Here is a 20699-nt window from a genome sequence, read left to right as displayed (position 1 = left end):
CTTTCAAAACACGTTATGGACACTTTGAGTTTTTTGTGATGACATTTGAATTAACGAATGCACCTACTGTATTTATGAATCTCATGAATAGAGTCTTTAGACTTACTGGATAAGTTTGTAGTGATATTCATTGATGATATCTTGGTGTATTCTAAAATACGTAAGGATTATGCTGAACACTTACACACCTTGAGGGATCATCATTCATATGCTAAAAAAGAGAAGTGTGACTTTTGGATGACTGAGATCAAATTCTTAAGACATGTAATCTCTCACGATGGTATCACTGCAAATTCTACAAAAGTAGACTCTATTATATACTATAGAATGTACCAAAAAATGTTACTAACGTTTCAAGTTTCTTTGGGTTAGTAGGGTACTATTGTCGCTATGTGGAGAATTTATTTCTGATTGTGAATATTGAAATAATAAATAATTGTGTGCTTCTACCATGGTCATAATTGATCAAGAAATATTTAACTGATATAGTAATGTCAATTTTTGATATATATATATACTTTTGTATATACTTAATTGATGTACATATACATTAATGTCCACAATTTTATGACTTACTCTCACTTAAGTTTTAACTTTTTTAAGACTCTATATACATTAATGTCTATAGTTTCTACATAAAAATTTAAGGTCTATTATACTACAAGATACTCTTATTAGAAAAACTAAGTTTATAAATTATATGATATAGTCCAAAAATAAAACATAATTTATAAAAAGTCTCAAGATTCACAACTTCCACAAAATAATAATAATAGCCTCTATACTGTGAAATAAGTTAAAAATAATTGTAAATTGATGAATAGAAGTACACCGGCGCAAAGAGCGACAACAATATATAGTATTTCCAAACTCTTGTTATTTGATGTTCAGTGTCCACCCATGAAAACAAAGATACTTTTTGCTGTGAGTATATTTCGCTGCAAATAATTTCACTACATTTTTATAGTGACAATTGACAATAATCTCTGAAATAATTCTGTTATATTCTTATTGTGACAACAAATATTAATCTCCAAGTAGTCAATTAACACTCTAAAATTATATAATGACATACTATTTAACATTCAATTTTTATCCTTCAAAACAAAAAGTGTAATTTATATATGTATGTTTATATATACAAATATAATTATACGATTCTTCTTAAAAGAAATTACAAAGAGAAATATATACAATCCATAATACACTAAAAATAACATGATAGAAAAACCTTTCTTTCAATTATAGATTTAGATTAATAAAATTTGTTTAAATACGTGGGGACTTGATAACATTTTTTTATGTAGCATAGTTTAAAATATTTTGTTTTAAAAATAGTTAAAAGTATGGATTTGAATTTTATAATAGATAGATTTTTTTTTTAAAAAAAAACGTCATATATAAATTTAGAGTGATATTTCATCTATTAATTTTTTTTTTTTGAGAAAAGGACTATTATATTAATTTATGATAAAATTACATAATAGTCATCAGTGGAGATGGAAATTCCTCCAACTAAGAACAATCAGTATCCACCGTAAGAGCAAACTTAGCCAAAACATGGGCATAAGTATTAGCAGATCTCCTGACATGAGAGACTTGTGCTCGTGGGAAATAGGATACAAGATAGTTAACATCATTTAATACAGTATGAAAAGCAGAATTAAAATGAGAAGCAACTTTTAATCCTTGAACTACCAACAAAGAATCGGTTTCAATGTAATCAGTAGATAAACCAATGCTTTGAAGCCATTGTAGAGCATAAACAAGTGCAGTAGCCTCCATTTCTTCAGCTTTGTAAGACCCGTGAATGGACTTGGAAAAGGCTGCTTTAATAAAACCTGAGGAGTCTCGCAACACAGCTCCAATTCCAATAATTTTATTAGTTTTGTCAAAGGCTGCATCTGTATTCAGTTTGTAGGTACCTTGAGGTGGTGCTTTCCAGGGATCAACTGATGGTGCTGCAGATGTAGAAGTTGGGAAAGGAGCAGCAGGTGCAACATCAGGACAAGGAACATTAGATTTAGCATGCACTGATTGATATTTGGCAATATATTGCAGTGCAAAATCTTTAATAGCAGTAGGACATTTTGCTGGTTTATCATGGAATTCAGCATTTCGTTCGAACCAAATACTCCAACAAAGGGTAAGAAATTGCTCAAATTCAAGTGTGGATGTGTGTCCCGAGACATAGAGCAAAAATTCTTCAGCAGAAGAGGAAGCAGCTAGCTTGAAATTCAGGTTTAGATTCGATATTTTCCATACTTCTTTGGCCCTCGAGCAGAGGAAAAGAGCATGTGGAATTGTTTCTTGCTGAAGTTTACACAATGGACAGTAAGGAGAGGCTGCAATGTGTCGTCGGTTCAATTCAGAAGCCACAGGTAATACATTATGAAACACCTTCCAGACAAAGATACGAAGCTTGGAAGGCAGCTGCAATTTCCAGAATTTAGACCACCAATGCTCATAAGTATTAGAACTGCCCGTGTCTTGTTGCTCAGCAAGTGAATTTGCAAAATAATATCCTGACTTGACTGAGTAACAACCTGTATTTGTACCATTCCAAATGAGGATATCAGCCTTAGGGAAGATGCTAAGTGGAATGGATAGAATTCTATCAATGTCTGCCTGTCCAAAATTAGCTGCAACAGCTGAGAAATCCCATTGCCGATGGGAGTTGATAAGATCAGCAACTTGCAAAGAACTATCAGTGCCTATGAAGCTGAATGGTGTAAAGTCAGTATGTCCAGGAAGCCAAGGATCCGTTTTGCAATTGATTTGAGTACCAGTACCTACTCTCCATCGAAGGCCTTTAACAAGAAGCTCTTTACCCCATACAATGCTTCTCCAAGTAAGTGAAGGACAGTTGCCCAAACCAGCAGAAAGCAAAGAACCATGTAAAAAATATCTGTGATGCAATATGCGACTGAGTAGAGAATTAGGTGATTCCAATAAACGCCAAGCTTGTTTAGCTAGGAGAGCTTGATTGAAGTCAATGAAATTTCGGAAGCCTAACCCACCTTGAACCTTAGCCTTACAAAGAGAATTCCAATTTTTCCAATGAATTGCATTACCAGAAGCTGTTGATCCCCACCAGAAATTGGCCATCATGCTCTCAATTTGATGACACAGTGTGGCTGGCAAACGAAAGCAACTCATTGCATATGTGGGAATTGCCTGTACTACAGCTTTCAATAGCACTTCCTTACCTCCAGCAGAAAATAATTGTTCCTTCCAACTACTTAATAGCTTCCAAATTTTATCAGTGATACCACTAAAGAGTCTAGTCTTATCTCGGCCTGAGAAGGAAGGCAACCCAAGATATTCTTCATGGCAAGGCTGAATTGGCATATTGAGAAGTTGTTGGAAGTAATTTTGATGATATTGTCTCGTGTTAGGAGAAAAGGATAGCACACACTTGTCTGGGTTAACTGCTTGGCCACTAGCTCTATGATAGATATCCAACACTTGCTGAATAGACCTAGCTGATTGGGGGTTCGCTCGACAAAAAAGAACACTATCATCAGCAAAAAACAGATGAGATACTGATGGAGCTGTTCTTGACACTCTCAGCCCATAGAGAGACCCATTGTTTTCTTTTGATTGGAGCAGCCGTGAGAGTCCTTCTGCACAAATTAGAAATAGGTAGGGCGAGAGAGGGTCCCCCTGTCTTATTCCCCGAGATGGCTTCAAATCTCCCAGAACCTTACCATTCAAGAGAAAAGAATAGGAAACTGATTGAAGGCATCGAAGAATAAGGTTGACAATAATGGTTCCAAACCCCATTTTCAACATGATCTGAGCAATATAATTCCATTCCACGCGATCAAACGCTTTGGACATGTCGAGCTTGATTGCAGCATACCCTTGTGAACCCCGTTTTCGATTCTTCAGCGAGTGCAACAACTCAAAAGCAATGAGAACATTATCAGTTATCAATCGTTGAGACATGAAGGCACTTTGATATTCAGAGATCACCAATGGCAAGAAAGGTTGCAATCGCAGCACAATTGACTTAGAAACCAATTTATAGAGTACGTTGCACAAACTGATTGGTCGATACTGAGTTATAAACTGTGGCTTCTTAACCTTTGGAATAAGAGTGATTATAGTGCTATTGAAGAGAGTAGGATCAGCACCATTGTTGAGAACTTCCAACACCGATTCTGTGACTAAACTTCCCACAATATTCCAATAGTTGGTAAAGAACATGACTGACATACCATCTTTCCCAGGGCTTTTGTCATCACTCATTGAGTGGAGAGCAGTATAAACTTCAGATGCAGTAAATGGCGCAGAAATGATATCTCTTGCATTCTCATCAAGCATGGTTGGGACAACTTCTAAAATTGAATTAATAGCATGATCATCAACTTGGTGGCTTGTGAAAATAGATTGAAAATAATCTGAAATTATAGTCATGAGAGCCGATTCACTGGTTTGAGTATTTCCTGCTGCATCTTTTAATTTTTTGATTCGATTGTTGGATGATCTTGAATTAGCACGTTGATGGAAAAACTTTGTATTAGAATCCCCAGATTTCATCCATGATATACGAGCTCTTTGATGCCAATAATCTTCTTCCTTAGCTAACAAATCATCTAGTATCTGCTCCGAATTTTTAAGTGCTGCAAAGTGTTCAGGAGCTGTGCTTGATGAATTTTGAAGTGCTGCTACATGTTTATGAGAATCCTTAATTTCCCTTCTCAGATTGCCAAAAGTAGAGTAATGCCACTGCTGCAGATTCGATGCACAGTCAGAAATGTTATTGGTTAACTGAACCAATGGGCTGCTGTCACCCCGATTCCAGTTTGCCAATATAATATCAGCACAAGCTTCTTCCCTTAACCAGATTTTTTCAAAGCGGAACCGAGATTTGAATTCAACAGTTCCAGTTTGATCAGATTTAGCCGTGATAGTAGCTTTGAGAGCTCTATGATCTGATCTATAAAAATCCAGGTGCTGCAAAGATGGAATTAAAAATGTAGAATCCCATTGATTATTGATGAAACCATAGTCCAGTCGTTCCTTTACATGCCCACTGCCATGACTTTTATTCGTCCAAGTTGGCCTTTGTCCATCAAAAGAAAGTTGGGATAGTTTACAGGCATCCACTACAGCACGAAAAGCCTTTATCTGTGAATCACTTCGTCGAGGCCCACCAATCTTATCATCATGAGAAATAATCTCATTGAAATCTCCTAGGACGAACCAAGGAGAGGAGGGTGCAATATCAGAACATCGACGCAATAATGTCCAAGTAAGATGTCGTTGAGATGCACTCGGATGTCCATAAAAACCAGTGAAATGTAAAGATGGACCATCATGACTTTCGACAAAACAATCAATATGATTTAGAGAGTAATTATTAATAGAAAGAGTAACATGTGACTTCCAAAGGAGCATAAGACCACCCCCTTGCCCCTGCCGTGGAACCTCAATACCATTAGGAAAATGCAACTGCTTACGAAACTTATCTATATTACCATACTGTAATTTAGTTTCCATAATGAACAGAACACAGGGAGCTTGCTCATGAACAAGCAAGCGTAAATGCCTGAATGCACTCGGGTTCCCCAAACCCCGGGCATTCCAACTTACAAAATTCATGGTTGAGCGCGGTGTTGCTGAGCAACAACCGCTGAAATTTCAGGCAGAGACTCATCTGAATCCAAAGTATTGGAGTTGGAAACAGGAGGAGCCATGGAGAATCCACTCGGAGCTGAAGAATCCGATTGAATTTGAATGGCATTGGAACGACAACGCTTAAGAACATTTCGAAGAGATTCCGAATCAATTTGCCTCTTAAATTGCTTATTAGGATTAAAATTCTCAGAGTCATCTTCAGAAATGAGAATAGCTTTGCCTTTCAAGTTTTGTGAATTAGTCTGAATTGGAATGGAAGAAGTGGTGGACATAATAGTGCTATAACTCAGAGGCATCGAAGAGGAAGCAACAGTGGTAAAAGGAGTGCGAGGAGATGGCTTGACAGAGGGAGTATTTGGAGGGTAAGTGGCTATCATGGGTGAAAAAGGAAGGTATGAAGGAAATGGAATAATTGGAACATCATTAATGGAGTTAGTGCAGTAGTCAGATAATGTTGTGGGAGATATAGATGAGGGATTGGATGGTGAGGGAACACGCAAATGTGATGGAGTGTTTGGTGATGATGATGTTTCTCTATGAGTCATATTAGGAGGCAAAGGCAGAGATCTCTTGGATAGTGAAGGAATGGCTGATTCAAAGGACTTCTTAGCAAGTCTAGTCATTAAAGGCCATGCCCCTCCCTTAAAAAAATCTGTGCGATACCGATCGTAACCCGACTCTGGAAGAGGCGAACCAATCATAGCAGGACCATAGGCAAGAGATGGTTCTTGTCCTGTATAGATTTCCTGAAGAAACTTATAACAAGATTCAAATGGATGTCCAATAATGCCACATTCAAAGCAAAACTCCGGTAAACGTTCGTAACGAAATTCCAACCAAAATTCATCAAGTGAGTCTTTAAGCTTAACCATTTTTCCTCTAAGTAATGGCTTGGAAATGTCAAGAATTGCACGAAATCGCAGAAAAGGACCCCAGTCCTCATTTAAGGAATCTTCATGAACATCAACATAAGTACCAAGTAGGTTCCCAGCCCATTCGGCCATAGCTTTGGTCTTGCTTAGAAAAGGCAGCCTATGTAGTTGAATCCAAAAAGGAGTGAGCGACATAGCTTCCGGTGTTGGTGAGTGAAGGACAGTAGGGGAGGATAACACAATGAGATGATTCTGAAAATGCCATGGTTCCAGCAACAATACCTTCTTAAGATCACCTATGCACCCAAAAGAAACAAGAAAAAGACCAGAATGATGGTCTGTAATTGTTGCAGGGTATTGACCCTTCCAGAACCCACTCATTTTTATTCGAAAAGTTTTCCTATTGATGTCTCTTGAAGATACAACTCGAGCATACAATACATGGTTCGATTCAGGGAGGTTTCCATTATGAAATTCAGCAGGAAGTGTAAGCACTTCTCGTTCAGATTCAGTGAGGATTAAAGTATGGTTAATATCGTGTAGAAGATGATCCATGAAGAGGTTAGTGAATTTGCATGAAGACAGCAAGAAAAAATGCAGAAATTCAAAGGATAAGGAGGAGGGAACAGTTACAATTCAAAATAAGGGAGAAATAGGAAGACATTTGAAAGTGAGATATTCAAACGAGGAGGGAATATTGGAGATAAGATCAAAATAAGGTAGTTAATATAGTTAAAAAGAAAAAAAGGGACTAACTGCCACATAGCTCTTTAAGGCCATACATGCTCACAAAGAAAGAAAAGAATTTCATCTATTAATTAATAATAAATAAATATTTATAAATTTAATAAAACATTAAAAAAATTAAAAATTAAAAAAGGAATAAATAATATTAGGGTTTACAACTGGAATTAAACTTTAAATATTTATAAAAGTAAAAGTTAAAAAAAAAAAAGAAAAACCCTGAATTCGCTCGTGTCTCTCAGTATTGACGCCGGCGGTGCAACCTCACCTGCAACTTCTCCTCGTCACGACGTCACTATGGAATCGGGTGAAGGTGATCAGGGTGGTCTGCTGTGCATTTTGAAGGATGCAGAGGGAATTGCTCTGGGAAACCATATGTTTCTTCCTCAAACTGTTACACCTCAACAACTCCAACATATTGTTAATCAACTCCTCAACAATGTATGTATCTATGCATTCTTCTATATATCTTCATTTATCATATTTTCTGAAACCTAATTAGGCTAATTTCATTCTCTCAGCACGAGAAATTACCATACTCGTTTTATATATCGGACATGGAACTTGTTGGACCTCTCTCTCATTATTTGGAATCAAACAAAGGTTTATTATTATTATTATTATTATTATTATTGCCTCTATTTTTAGGTATGAAACCTCTTTCTCACAACATTTTTTTTTTCATAACAAAAAATACAGTTTCGGTGGAGAAGGCCCTTATTATAGTTTATCAACCGCAAGCAATTTTTCGTGTACGACCAATTTATCGGTGCTCTTCGACAATTACTGGTGAGTTTTTGTCCAGCTCATATATATATATATGATGATGATGATGAATAGGAAGAATTTACTGTTGTATTTATTATTGGGTTGGTTTGACATTGCAGGTCACCAAGATGCTGTGGTTTCAGTTGCCTTTAGTCCTGATGGCCAACAATTGGCAAGTGGTTCGGGTGACACCACTGTTCGATTATGGGATCTTAATACACAGACACCATTGTACATATGTAAAGGTTTGGACTTTGGAATCTAACTCACCTCAACTCTACATTCTTCATGTATAAATTGATGAACTCTCTAACTTATTTCGATATATTCATTAATTTGCACTTGTTGCATTGCATCCGTGAAGCAAGTTATTTGATTGATTATATCTTTCTTTCCTTTAACTTTTAATTGATTAGACTTTTGTATTGATTTTTGACCTAGGACATACAAGTCATGTTCTTTGTGTTTCATGGTCACCTGATGGTAAGCATCTTGTGAGTGGGGGTAAATCTGGAGAAATTTTGAGTTGGGATCCACTAACAGGAAAACAATTAGGGAGTACACTCAAGGTAAACTTTATTTTATAAATTTTATCCAATGCTAGAAGTTAGTACTTGTTATCTTTTGTTTGTAATTTTTTTCAGATATTGCAATATTTTATTTTAGGGTCACAAAAGTTGGGTTAATGCCATTGCTTGGGAACCAGTGCACATAACTGCTCCATGTAGACGTTTCGTTAGTGTTAGTAAGGACGGTGTTGCACGCATATGGGATATAGTATTGAGGAAACCTCTCATATCCCTTTCTGGACATACTGATTCTGTGACTTGTGTGAAATGGAGTGGAGATGGGGTGATTTATACTGGGTATGCTTTTTTTTTTTTCATTGGGAAATAGCTTTTGTTTATTTAATTAACCTTTATATCTTAATCAACTATCATCAAAGTCATAAATTGGTTTATTGGCCAATATGGACACCATGTTAGTTTAGCTGAACATGAAAGGTACCTCATATTGTTTTTAAATTGGTTTCTGTTGATTCCATTGTGTTGTCATTATGAAATTCAAACCCCGTGAGAGGAAGTAAATTTTGTTTTTCTTTATAATTGTTGCAGCTCGGTGGATCGTACTATAAAAGTATGGGAAACTTCGGAGGGTAAGCTGATTCGTGAATTGAAGGTAATGATGCATTATAACACACTATTATTATTCTTACAAGATAATAATGAATTAGAAAGCATTTCTTTCTATATTCAGGTTAACATAATCTGCTTTGCTGATTAGAACTAAAATGGTCGTATTGCAAATTTCGGAATTTACCTTTTTATGATTCATTGTCTTGCTACTAAAACATATTTATTTATAAAAGCCGCCACTAGTTTGATTGTGGTGAGAGGGAGTTGGGAATTGAGATGAGATCAAGGTTTGAACCTTGGATCTCTTGGTATGGAAACTCTTGGTCTAAATTAACCAAGTGTGTTGATGATGAGAAAGGATATAAAAAAAAAAATCATTGTTATGTAAGGTCCAATACCATCACAAGATTACCAACATGAATTAATATCTTAAATCAAATTCTTTATGTATTTAGCTTTCTTCTTATACTAGTTGTATTGTATTTTTATTTTGTGAAAGGGTCATGGACATCGGATCAACTCTATTTCTTTGAGCACTGATTTTATCCTCCACACTGGGGCTTTCGATCACACCGGTAAACAATACTCATCTGTTGAAGAAATGAAGAAGGTGAATTCTTATCTTTTAGTTAGAATTTGAATTATTTTGTGAAACTTATTCCATACAAATGATGCATTGTTTTTTTTTTCTTCCTTATTTGTAAGGATGCGCAAGTTTAGTGGTAAACCCGATAAATAGGATTCTAACTTAATTCCTATTCATAGATTAATGGCTAAAATATACTCCTAAGATAATAACATTATTAAGGAATTACTATTGTACTATATCAGTTTAGTCATCGGAACTAAACTAAATTCTTTCTTCACTAGAAATGTGTGGCCTTTATCAGTTAATAGAGTTAACAATTTGCTCTCTGAACTGGATTGTTTTCATTTTTAATGAAAATGTTAAGTGGGTCTTTTCCTGGAAAAGTACTTTTAGATGTTCCGATATATAGAGAAAAAAATGTCAGTAGTTTCTTGTTTACACAACATCTGGTGCCCTCCTTTTTGAGCATGATTTTTCTTTTATTTGGTACTGTTTTGTCTTGACTTTACATTCTTGTGCATAAAATCTTGTGAAGGAAAATTGTTACTGATGGAATGGACTCCTTTTCTTCTAAGCATTCTTTTATTTGGTTCATTTTTTGGTTAAAATGTTTGTATTAAATTGATTGAAATGCACAGGTTGCTTTGGAGAGGTACAACAAAATGAAAGGCAACAAGCCTGAATTGCTTGTTTCAGGATCTGATGATAGGACTATGTTCTTGTGGGAACCTTTTGTCAGCAAACAACCGAAAACTCGTATTACTGGTCATCAACAGGTAAGATTCTTTATTGCTTTGTCTTGGTCATACTTTTTTAGTTTTTTTGGTAGAACTATATATATAATTTTGAGCTCTTTCCTAATCATCAAATCCTCTATCATGAACTGCCATTCTTTCATGATAGTCTCACCTAGAGATCCCTATATAGTAATTGTTTTAGTTCTTTCTTGTTCTCCAAACATTGCAAGTAATGACAGATGGAGTTGAATTCTTTTACTGGTTAACAGGTTATAAACCAAGTTTGCTTTTCCCCTGACGGGCAATGGATAGCGACTGCCTCATATGACAAATCTGTCAAGATATGGAACGGTATTACTGGAAATTTTGTTGCTACTTTAAGAGGTCATGTTGGCAAAGTTTATCAAATCAGGTTTGAATTGATTCTAACTACAAGTGTTGTTATAAAGCAACTTAGTAATCTTGAAATGTTACCTTTCCTATTGCATTTTTTACTTGCAGTTGGTCTGCCGACAGTCGGTTTCTTTTAAGTTGCAGTGCCGATACAACACTTAAGGTATGTCAATTGGTCAAAATAAGAATTGTTAACTTCAATAACTTCGAATTTTCAAACCTAAGGAGATTATTTTTTTTTTCGTTCAATATTTTAACTTGGAATTTTCTTGATCCAATAATAAGTTTCATAAAGGGCTTTATAATTGAAAAGAGTGCTGTAATGAGTTATTGTTTAATTTCAGGTGTGGGACTTGCGCACACGAAAATTAAAGCAAGATCTCCCAGGGCATGCTGATGAGGTAATTTTAGTTTTAGTGCATATTCTTCTTCATATGTCTGAGGTTTTAATCTCTTATTTGTTTGTTCAAATTGACTTTTGATTTTTATTTTGAAAGGTTTATGCTATTGATTGGAGTTCAGTTGGGGAAAAAGTTGCTTCTGGTGGCAAGGATAAAACGCTAAAATTGTGGATGGGCTAAATAAAGTAAAATCAAAATTATGAAAATGTGATTAAATTTTGTTTCTCTTAATTTATTGCCTCATAATTAGCTCAATACATAAAGTATATATAAGCTGCAGTTACATTACATATTTTTAGCGGGAGAGTATATACAAGTTACTGTTTTATGTATCGAATATTGTACATATTTGGAACGCACTAAATCAAAATCAGCAAATGAAAGAATGCATGAGCTTCATAAATATCCTTTCGACTGGTTTTGGCTAAACGTTTCCAGGTTAGAGTCCCTGACAGACTAGCTGGAATTGAACATGTGCTGTTTATCTACTAAGAAATCTCTTCTCTTGGCACTTATGGTTCGCATCTCACTGGTCTCTTTCCCTGTCCCCGAACCCTGTTAACTTTTGTTGTGACTGGTTGAAGTTCCTTTAATGGATGTTGATGAGCAATTTTGTATTTGGAAACTTTGAATAACAGTCAATACTGCTGCTCTGCCTTCCTACTGTGGGCAGTATAAGCAAGCTTCTTAATGCCACCACCACTATGGCTTTGACACCAAGCCAAGTGGAATTTCGATGTTGCGTTGGGAAAGAAATAATGGTGATCTGAGAAGTGGCTTGCAGTTAGCTGTGGATCAAACAAGGTGCTCCGCCTTCTCCTTTGGCGGGTTGAGGATGGCTGCGCTGTTTTATTTTGCATACCAGCTCATGGTTTTTCAAAATTTTAAAAGATAAAAAAATAAGGAATTTTTGTAGTTTCTAAAATACAAGTTTTGGTTAATGTTTTTTAAAATTTGTTTTTATATTTTACAATAATAGTAATAATAACAGTACATCAATGACATAAACCTTGACCCAGCCAAGACCCAAAAACCCGTGTTCGAGACCTAGCAGTAACAAATACAAATCCAGACGAATCGATGGACCTGGATCTTGCCCCTAACTGAAGAACTATCTTGAAGAATCTTTTCCATTTTTCAGTAACCTTCGCTCGGTTCCATAGTTCAATATAAAGCATGTGAGGTTGGAAACTTCTACAACAACATTACACATATACTGAATCCAGTTTATGATACAATTAACTTTCAAATAGGTTCAATCTTGATTAATTCCATGCTTAAGGGTTAAAGTCTATTGTCCTTCTGAAAGGTTAATTTTTTTTGGCTCAAAGTTTAAGTTAAATCAAGTCATTTTTATGAAATGAAATACGATATAAAGTCCTTTAGACCTTGCAACGTCTTTCTTAGTGTTGTTCATAGCAGTGACAGACCTAGAATTTTTACTTTGTAGGGATTTATTTATCATTAAAAAATATTTATACTTTTATTATAATTATTCTTACTAAATTTATTTAATTTTGTGAGAGTTTTTTCTACTATTTTGATCTATAATTATCAAATTAAAAAAAATTGCATTTAATTTTTCAAAAGATTCTATTTTTGTTAGTGGGGGCTATAGCCACCACATTAATAAAAGTAGGTTCGTCCCTGCTTCACAGTCCACTTCAGGATCACAAGAGCAAAAGGCTTGGCTTATAGACCCACCTACGTGAAAGAGAGTCTCAACTAGACAAAAAAGAGAGATAACATTTGATTAAACTTTAAATTGAACATTGACAGTAGTAAAGAATAGTAGAGTCTGCAATGACCTAATCGATAGCTGATCATCCAACCTATAAAGTCAGGTTTGCGCCAAGTGAGTAGGAAGTTGCTGTATGGTGTTTTCAATAAGAAAACAAGATTTTTTTACTTGTTATTCGGAGGATTGGGTAGGCTTGACGCCTAAGAGCTTATTGAGTATATGAACTTGTTGCCTCATTTTGTTTCTTGTACCTTCACATCCTTTAAATATTATAGCTCATAACATTCATTTGGATGTTTAAGGTTCTTAACCTAAGATGGAAGCTAGCCTAGGGGTTTGATAACATTTGTGTTAGGATTTAGTTTATGTTATTTTTGAATATTTTATTTAGTTTTAGTTCAATTTTAGTTTGTGTTAGCTTTAGTTTGTCATATTTTAAAGTTTAGTTAATAAAAATGAAGGTAAACAAGTTGAATAAAAATTGAATAAAAAATAATGATTTAGTTGAAGTTGTCACAAGTGTGTCAAAAGAATTGTGAAATAATTTAAAAAATTTGGTGCGATCGAGTCCAAACCCTCAAAGTTGAAAATTCAATGCGATGGCACTCTTGTAGAAAAAATGGACAAAAAGATCAAGTTTGAAGGAAAAGAAGCGGGCCTCAACATTGGGAAGTCAATGTCGACGCAAGGTGCGAAAGCCACGACATGCACTAGGCCTCGACGTTGCATTCCTAAGGTTTTTAAACCCAAATTAGAAAAAAGAATTGGAGCTATTGATTTGGACACTTATAGAGACGAATTTAGAAGCTGAGAAGATTCGCCATTGTTTATCTACAAATTCTTTTCTTCTTCTTTTTATTTCATATTTTTAATTAGTTTTATTCAACTATTCATAATAAGTAGCTAAATTTTAATTTACGAATTCTTTTCTTCTTTTTATTTCATATTTTTAATTAGTTTTATTCAACTATTCATAATAAGTAGCTAAATTTTTAATTATAGTGTTGAAGTGTAGCGATTATTTCTTTGATTAATATGCAAATGATGTGTATCATAAAAATATAATAATTTTACATATAATTTAGATTCTATCCATAAGAATATAAACTAAATTAGTTAATTCGCTATCTCATATTTACCCATTATTTTAATGCTTTGTCTTAGTTTAATTCAAATGCTTAAACTGAAAAATTCGTTTTGGTCGGTTTGCATCTTTGGGGCCAACTGTTGATTCTTCCTTTTATTTGGGCAGTCAGGTGTGGTTTTAGGACCACGGGGCATTAAAGTTGTAAATGATACAATTCTAAATTTGCTTCTTCCCTTAATTTGGTCCCATAAGTCTCACAAATAATTGCTTTTCCATTAATGGAGCTAACCATGGAGTGAGTGGCTGTCATTAGTACTTTCATTGCTTAGTGTCACGGGCTCACCTTTTCAGGCAGTGGAACACTCGTGCGACACCTTCATTTCTCTAAGCCAAGGTCAGCCTTCCAACAATTCAAGTAACAATGGGCTCATTTTTCGCGCGACCATGTGCCTCGTGCACACTTCCGTCTCTCAAACAACTCTCGCCGAGTCATGCCCGCAAGCATCCATGAGTGCATCCATGCGTCGAGACTCTCTAACCAAAATACTCACACTGTCCATGGGTTCCCACCATGGTAAGACAAATTCCAACACCGACACTCACTTTGTCACTCCTGACCAAGGTAGCATGTGTGGTAAGATGCCAACACTAAGTCAACATGCCAACGCTTTTATCATGCTCAATTCGATACTGTTCGAACAATCTCTCTCGTTACCCAAGGACTCCCAAACGTCCATGGACCAATCCTCAAGGCGCCATGCCTCCACGCATGTTGGCAGACCCTCGAGACAAGCCACCAAGCTAGTTGCATACACGTATGGTCCATCCGTCCCATACACGTATGCAAACTTGCCCACGAATGACTACCCGTGTCATCTCGTGTTGAGACTAATGGCCAAGGCACACTACGTCTCTTGGAGGATCTAGACCACGTCCCGTGCAAGCAGCATACCAGCAAGCTAAGAGAAACGTACTAGTAAACCTCTAGCGGCATTCTTCGACGCACTATCAAGTCAGCCAGATAATGTTCATGAGTACTCTAACTCATGGAGACATATGAGTCCATAGCTGACACCAAGGTGCTTAAAAAGGATTCTGAGCTTTTAGCCTTTTACCAAGAATATACATAATTTTGGCTCTATAGACATAGAGTCAAATCGTAAACCAAATCACCTAATTTTGCCAAACCGATTACACAATTCTATTTGTAGACCCAAATAAATAGCATATAAACTAATATCACCAGCATGCACCACTACTTGACCACCACTTGGCCAACTTTTGGGCATCACTTAACTTGTAACGTGCCATCATAACATGCACGTAACACTTAGCAATGTCCCGGTGTTGTCATCACTGCTTTCACACATCAGTTTGGAAGGAGAACACAAAGGTTTTAGAGTTAATTAGTGTTCCTGATAGTTTTGTTACAATTAATGTGAAATTAATTTATATAAACTTCAATTGTGCTGCGTGGCAAAGGAGTTGTTTTCATTTCTGTTGAGGTGGACTCTAATATGTTTGCTTAATAGTTCATCAAGAAAATACGTTTGTAATGTATTAAAAACCTGCTTATTTGATGTCATCGATCATACCCACGTCTTGTTAATTTGAAGTAACAAAACTGAGATTTTACACAAATGTGAACCTCAAATTTAAGATTAGAGATTATAACAAATTTTACAGGCTCAGACACGCACAAATACTGTCATCAAAGAGCAAAGTACGTATACTTTGCCACTTGTTTATGTATATTTGTCAAAATATACAATTTCAGGATCGAGAAATGAAATTTGTCATCCTCGCCATATCTAAAATTCAAATTTACAAGAAATTAAAACAGCCAATGTCAAATTATACACAAAAAAATTTTACGAAACAAAAACAAAATAAATCTTCAATCCAAAAATGTAACTAGAATTAGGATAAGATAGAGAGAAAAGGAGAAGCAGCTCAAAAGTGCTTGAAACAAAATCATTGATGCTTCTCAGTGTACAGTTGAATCTGTTTTATCATCATTGCTACACTTTCCTTTTCTTCTTCTCTATCCACCATTAATTCAAATAAATTCAAAATCAAACCCAAAATACATAAATTTTGAAACAAAAATCTAAAACAAGATCAGGCATTCAGAATGAGTAGGAGGTTTGTGTTCATCAAAGTAATCAGAAAAACATTTCATCATTATGCCTGACATTTCTCTAATATACTATGCAAAGATAAACCCTAATTTAATGAAAACAAAATGATATATTGAGGAAGAAGAGATTTCCTCTCAGACAAATGCCTCGATTGTCCTCATGATTTTTAAGAATGGATATCAGACTCGTCATCTGTGTTGATCATCAATGAGATAATCCCCTTCATCCCCAATATATATAAGCATGTATAACAAAAACAAAAAACAATAGAAAGATAAGAGATTTCCTCTCAGACAAATGCCTCGATTGTCGTCACGATTTTATGAATGGATATCGGACTCGTCATCTGTGGTTGATCATCAATGAGATAAGCCCTTTCATCCCCAGCAATATATAAATTTAAAGCAGAGAAACCATTTACGATTGAATGAAAATAAAAAATGAGAAGGGAAAGAGAAAGAGATTGCCTCTCAGACAAATGCCTCGATTGTCGTCACGATTTTAAGAATGGATCGGACTCGTCATCTTTGGTTGATCATCAATGAGATAATCCCTTTCATATCCAATATTAACAAAGATACAAACATATACATACATATAGCTATGAAATTAGCACTAAGACCAACTCACCTGAGAGAGAGGACACAAAATGAAAGAAGGCGGAAGAAGAGAAGAGAGCCACAATGGTAGCTTCGCCTGGTGGTTCTTTTTATAGATGGCCTTCGACTCTGCTTTTATTAGGGTTAGGGTTTCACTCTTTGCTCTTTTCTCTTCTCTAATCTCAGACTCGGACTATGGGCTTTAACATGGCCTGAGCTATGTTTGGATCAAACATGGGCCAACTTTCATAAGCCCATAATTTGGTCATGAACATAGATTCCCTGAGGGATAAGTTGAAAACTACCTCTTTTTATTACACATTAATCAAATATAACTCTAAAATAATTTTAATTGATAAATACTCTCTTTTATAATCAAAGTACTAAATATAACCTCACAAAACTAATCAAAATTAGACTTCTTAATGTACATAATGGGAATATAACTTATAAAAGTGGGTATAAATTAAAGAGTAGTAAAATGAAGGTAAAAAATAAAATACGAAACAAAAAGCGGGTATAGAATGTAATTTCCTCTTTCCCTGACTGTCCCAGCCTTCTATTTGTAATTATGAGGGGTACTTATAAAAATACCTTTATTTTTTTTGTTATAAAGTTTTTAAAAGCTTTAAAATTATAAAAATATTGTTTCAATAAAATAAAAATAAAAATCTAAGACAGTTAAAAAATAATTATATAACACTTTAACTATACGAAAACAACTATAAAACAATAAAAATATAACTACAAAGCAACAGAAAAAGGGCAAGACATCGATCTCGTTACAATATACAAAGTAATATCAACTCCTTAGCATATTTTTATATTACGAAATTATTTTCTTATACCTAGTTTTAATAACTTGATTTATTATTTTGTATTAGTATATTATTTTTTTTTTCAATGAAATTTGTTGTTATAACGTTATACTTTTAACTCTTTTTTTCTATTTGAGTTAGTAACAGTTAAAATAATAATTTATTTTTTAAAAATTAAAATAATAATTACATTAATAATAGATAATAATTTTTTTGAAATAATAGTGACAATTAATAATAGATACAATTTATTGAGAGATATAATATAATAAGTAATATATAATTAATACAACAGAAAAATAACTAAATAATAATATAATTTTAATATCTCAATATCTATTGGACATTGTGTCAATTTTTTTTAAAAAAATTATCATTATATTTCAAAAAAATATGTCCAAAAATAACTAAATACATGATTGTGATCCACATTATTTGTCATTTGTTTGGTCAATCTAAAAATGTCTCATTTAAATAAAAATAAGAAAAATATAAATATGAAGTATCAAGATCATAATAACTCCTTTTTTTTCTCTAAAATAACTTTAGGAATTTGTAAGCATTTGCTGTAAATATTAGATTTTTGTAATTGTTTCTTGTTAAATGTTAGGGCGTATTATGTAATTTTCTACTTTTTTCAGTTAGAACATATTTGAGTAAACGGTAGATTGTTTATAAATATGATCATTCTACACCCACCAAATTGCAGAATCCACAAATAGATTTGGATACGAATAAAAGCACATAGAACAATAATACTGCAAACATTGAGAAATTTGCTGAAGCAGCCTAAAACATCAAATGCATTATATCCTAGAGAATGTGGAGAACCAGAGACCAAATAGGGAAGACCAAGAGCAAAATAATGCCCATAGTGTTGGATATCCCATGAGTTTGAGTGAAGGAGTTTCGGAATCCGCCTGAGGCCCTGATGTGCTGCTGAAGCAGATAACAGCCGATGATGAGGCATATCAGAACACCAACCCAACTGTCCCTTAGAGTGTGTGAAAAGAAATTTGGAGCCACAACCAGAAGAAGAATCAATGAACCTGGCAACTCCAACCAATCTGCAAGTAACCAAATATGTCTATGAGTTTCTGTTATGGAATTAGTAACCCTTTTGAGAAAGAAATATGACATATTTCTAATTATGTAAATGGTGTGGTATTATTCTAGAGCATTGAAACTTTTTGCATTTGAAAAAGATCACTTTTTTTTTCTTCTTTTCTTTCTGAAATTTTAAACCCTTTTTAGGTGGGGCTGTATAGACACATAAAAGCCTGAAGATGAATATAAAGTTTGAACTAAACGGATATATATACCAGGGAAGTGTCTGGGGAAAAAAAGTCTTAGCACAACTGTAATAAAAGCAACCCATTTTCCAAACTCTCCACTGCATAAAAATGAAGTAACTTAATCATTAGTTAAAGATTGTTGTACAATCAAAATGTATACTTAGAAAATTACACAAGGGAAAGAAAAGAGATTATTTGTCATACCTCAGAAAATGGAACAGTACTGAGGGAAAACTGAAGAAGATGTAGGGGATTAAAAGTGAGGTCAACATATTTGTCTTCCAATTTGTTCGATCCAAAATCAACAAGTATCTGCAGTTAAAATGGAAAATAGTTATTATGATCATGTGAAGAGACTACAATCATGGTTTGAGTATGTAATAAAGAAAAGCCTTTGTAACTCAATGCAATGTAAACAAGAAAGACAATGAAACCAAAAATATGTCAAATGACATGAAAAGAGGAACAATTGGCTTTCACTAATCACAATCTTAAAAGGGTTATTGTTTAGTTAAACAATTGCTACAAACTAGTTTAACAACGGAATCAGATAACATCAATCCAAAGTTGCAGATAAAAAAAATAGCTTTTAACCACTTTACCATTGAAAAGTCAACAAAATCTTTAATTTTTAATAATGGATAACCCAATCAACCAAATATCATGAAAAACAGGAACTTTAGAATTGTCACTTTCCCATTTAAGGGCACACTGAAAACAGTGCACTTTTTTTCTACCTCAAAAATTGAAGAAACATATATACTCAATTATCAAACACACATAACAAAAAATGGGTATTACTAAAATCAAATCAGTATCAATTTTGAAAAAAATGACAACTAGACCAAAGATAAAGGTACTTACATGGCAGCAAACGAAGCGACCCATTTGAGAAACGAAGTGCCAAATCCCAACCCACCGAGCTTAGTAGCATGATTAAAAAGCTTTTTGGCTGCAATCTTTAGATCGTTGATATCAGAATCGATCAATTCAGCGGTTACTTGATCAGTCTTCATAGCCAAATGATCCCTACCCATTGCGATTTTCAGATCTGAATACTGAATTCAGCAAGAAACAACAGGAAAAAGGAGAGAAATCAGATATAATTGTTTGATTGGTTCTAAATTTTTCGTTGGGAAGGAAAGAAATAATATATATCTAGGTCGAGTTATGTTGTGTTGGAACTCAGTGAGTCAACCCGAGAACGTGAGCGAAGCTCTCGTTTCGGATCCCAATCCAAACTGTATTGAGCTGGCTTTGACTGTTGGAATTACGCCACCTGGCCGCGCCAATTGGGGACTTTGCTCGGTGTAAGCAAACTTTTTGTCCACGTGTGGGTGTGAGAGTTGCACACGTGGTCCAATCAGAGAATGTCTTTTTTGGATGTAATAATATGGGCTCTAAGGCCCAATTATATTAATCAACTTTTAATTTCTTGGGCTGTTTAGTAAGTGAAGTTTATTTTGGGATAATTACACGGAGGCACAATTTTTTTTAAATATAGGGAAATTTACATGTTATACTAATTTTTGTTATTTTTTTACAAAAATACTGTCAGATGATATTTTTTATTTTTTTACTGTGTTTTTTTATAAGTTTCATACTGCAGTATATGTGTTAAGTTTTCACTAGTGTTTTACTGGTGTTTTACTGGTGTTCTACTGTTGTTTTGAGCTGTTCTACTTTGTGTTTTACTGGTGTTTTATAAAAACACAGTATTTTTTAAAAAAAT

The 20699-nt window shown here is 34.4% G+C and overlaps 3 protein-coding genes, 1 long non-coding RNA gene and 5 other non-coding genes across 9 annotated transcripts; 1 reads left to right on the top strand and 8 right to left on the bottom strand.

The window, feature by feature from the left end:
• Nucleotides 1-1515: 1515 nt before the first annotated feature.
• On the bottom strand, nt 1516-5610 carry LOC115713779 (uncharacterized). The gene has a single exon (XM_030642262.1). The coding sequence runs from the start codon at nt 5608-5610 to the stop codon at nt 1516-1518; it is 4095 nt and encodes a 1364-aa protein (XP_030498122.1).
• Nucleotides 5611-7436: 1826 nt separating this feature from the next.
• On the top strand, nt 7437-11689 carry LOC115714850 (notchless protein homolog). The gene is made up of 13 exons (XM_030643618.2): nt 7437-7703; nt 7784-7865; nt 7962-8051; nt 8150-8275; nt 8472-8599; nt 8697-8896; nt 9146-9209; nt 9666-9776; nt 10394-10531; nt 10762-10904; nt 10994-11048; nt 11230-11286; nt 11383-11689. The coding sequence occupies exons 1-13, from the start codon at nt 7560-7562 to the stop codon at nt 11464-11466; spliced, it is 1422 nt and encodes a 473-aa protein (XP_030499478.2). The 5' UTR covers nt 7437-7559; the 3' UTR covers nt 11467-11689.
• A 4108-nt stretch (nt 11690-15797) lies between these two features.
• Nucleotides 15798-15922, bottom strand: LOC115715475 (small nucleolar RNA snoR126). Its single transcript, XR_004011344.1, has one exon. It is a non-coding gene; the product is annotated as a small nucleolar RNA snoR126 (small nucleolar RNA).
• On the bottom strand, nt 15821-17795 carry LOC115714861 (uncharacterized). The gene is made up of 2 exons (XR_004011137.2): nt 16886-17795; nt 15821-16601 (listed from the first exon to the last, which is right to left on the bottom strand). It is a non-coding gene; the product is annotated as an uncharacterized LOC115714861 (long non-coding RNA).
• LOC115715459 (small nucleolar RNA Z105) lies at nt 16244-16307 on the bottom strand. Its single transcript, XR_004011329.1, has one exon. It is a non-coding gene; the product is annotated as a small nucleolar RNA Z105 (small nucleolar RNA).
• LOC115715488 (small nucleolar RNA SNOR75) lies at nt 16385-16468 on the bottom strand. The gene has a single exon (XR_004011357.1). It is a non-coding gene; the product is annotated as a small nucleolar RNA SNOR75 (small nucleolar RNA).
• On the bottom strand, nt 16540-16623 carry LOC115715489 (small nucleolar RNA SNOR75). The gene has a single exon (XR_004011358.1). It is a non-coding gene; the product is annotated as a small nucleolar RNA SNOR75 (small nucleolar RNA).
• LOC115715490 (small nucleolar RNA SNOR75) lies at nt 16721-16802 on the bottom strand. The gene has a single exon (XR_004011359.1). It is a non-coding gene; the product is annotated as a small nucleolar RNA SNOR75 (small nucleolar RNA).
• Nucleotides 17796-18323: 528 nt separating the features above from the next.
• On the bottom strand, nt 18324-20279 carry LOC115715090 (cold-regulated 413 plasma membrane protein 2). The gene is made up of 4 exons (XM_030643889.2): nt 19832-20279; nt 19172-19279; nt 18995-19065; nt 18324-18739 (listed from the first exon to the last, which is right to left on the bottom strand). Exons 1-4 carry the CDS (start codon nt 20002-20004, stop codon nt 18486-18488), a joined length of 606 nt encoding a protein of 201 aa, XP_030499749.1. The 5' UTR covers nt 20005-20279; the 3' UTR covers nt 18324-18485.
• Nucleotides 20280-20699: the final 420 nt, after the last annotated feature.

This window comes from Cannabis sativa, chromosome 4 (assembly GCF_029168945.1).
Source record: "Cannabis sativa cultivar Pink pepper isolate KNU-18-1 chromosome 4, ASM2916894v1, whole genome shotgun sequence".
Classification (NCBI taxonomy): Eukaryota; Viridiplantae; Streptophyta; class Magnoliopsida; order Rosales; family Cannabaceae; genus Cannabis; species Cannabis sativa.
The sequence above is the reverse complement of the archived record's forward strand: the minus strand, read 5'-3'. Positions and strand labels throughout refer to the sequence as shown.

Excerpts from the sequence above, each read along its gene's own strand:
- LOC115713779 (XM_030642262.1), bottom strand. The coding sequence starts at position 5,610 with ATGAATTTTGTAAGTTGGAATGCCCGGGGTTTGGGGAACCCGAGTGCA.
- LOC115715090 (XM_030643889.2), bottom strand. The coding sequence starts at position 20,004 with ATGGGTAGGGATCATTTGGCTATGAAGACTGATCAAGTAACCGCTGAA. Across the intron at positions 19,280-19,831 it reads GTCGCTTCGTTTGCTGCCAT|ATACTTGTTGATTTTGGATC; the intron begins GTAAGTACCTTT and ends TTTTAACTGCAG. Across the intron at positions 19,066-19,171 it reads GTACTGTTCCATTTTCTGAG|TGGAGAGTTTGGAAAATGGG; the intron begins GTATGACAAATA and ends ATTTTTATGCAG.
- LOC115714850 (XM_030643618.2), top strand. The coding sequence starts at position 7,560 with ATGGAATCGGGTGAAGGTGATCAGGGTGGTCTGCTGTGCATTTTGAAG. Across the intron at positions 9,777-10,393 it reads CTGTTGAAGAAATGAAGAAG|GTTGCTTTGGAGAGGTACAA; the intron begins GTGAATTCTTAT and ends TGAAATGCACAG. Across the intron at positions 10,905-10,993 it reads GGCAAAGTTTATCAAATCAG|TTGGTCTGCCGACAGTCGGT; the intron begins GTTTGAATTGAT and ends TTTTACTTGCAG.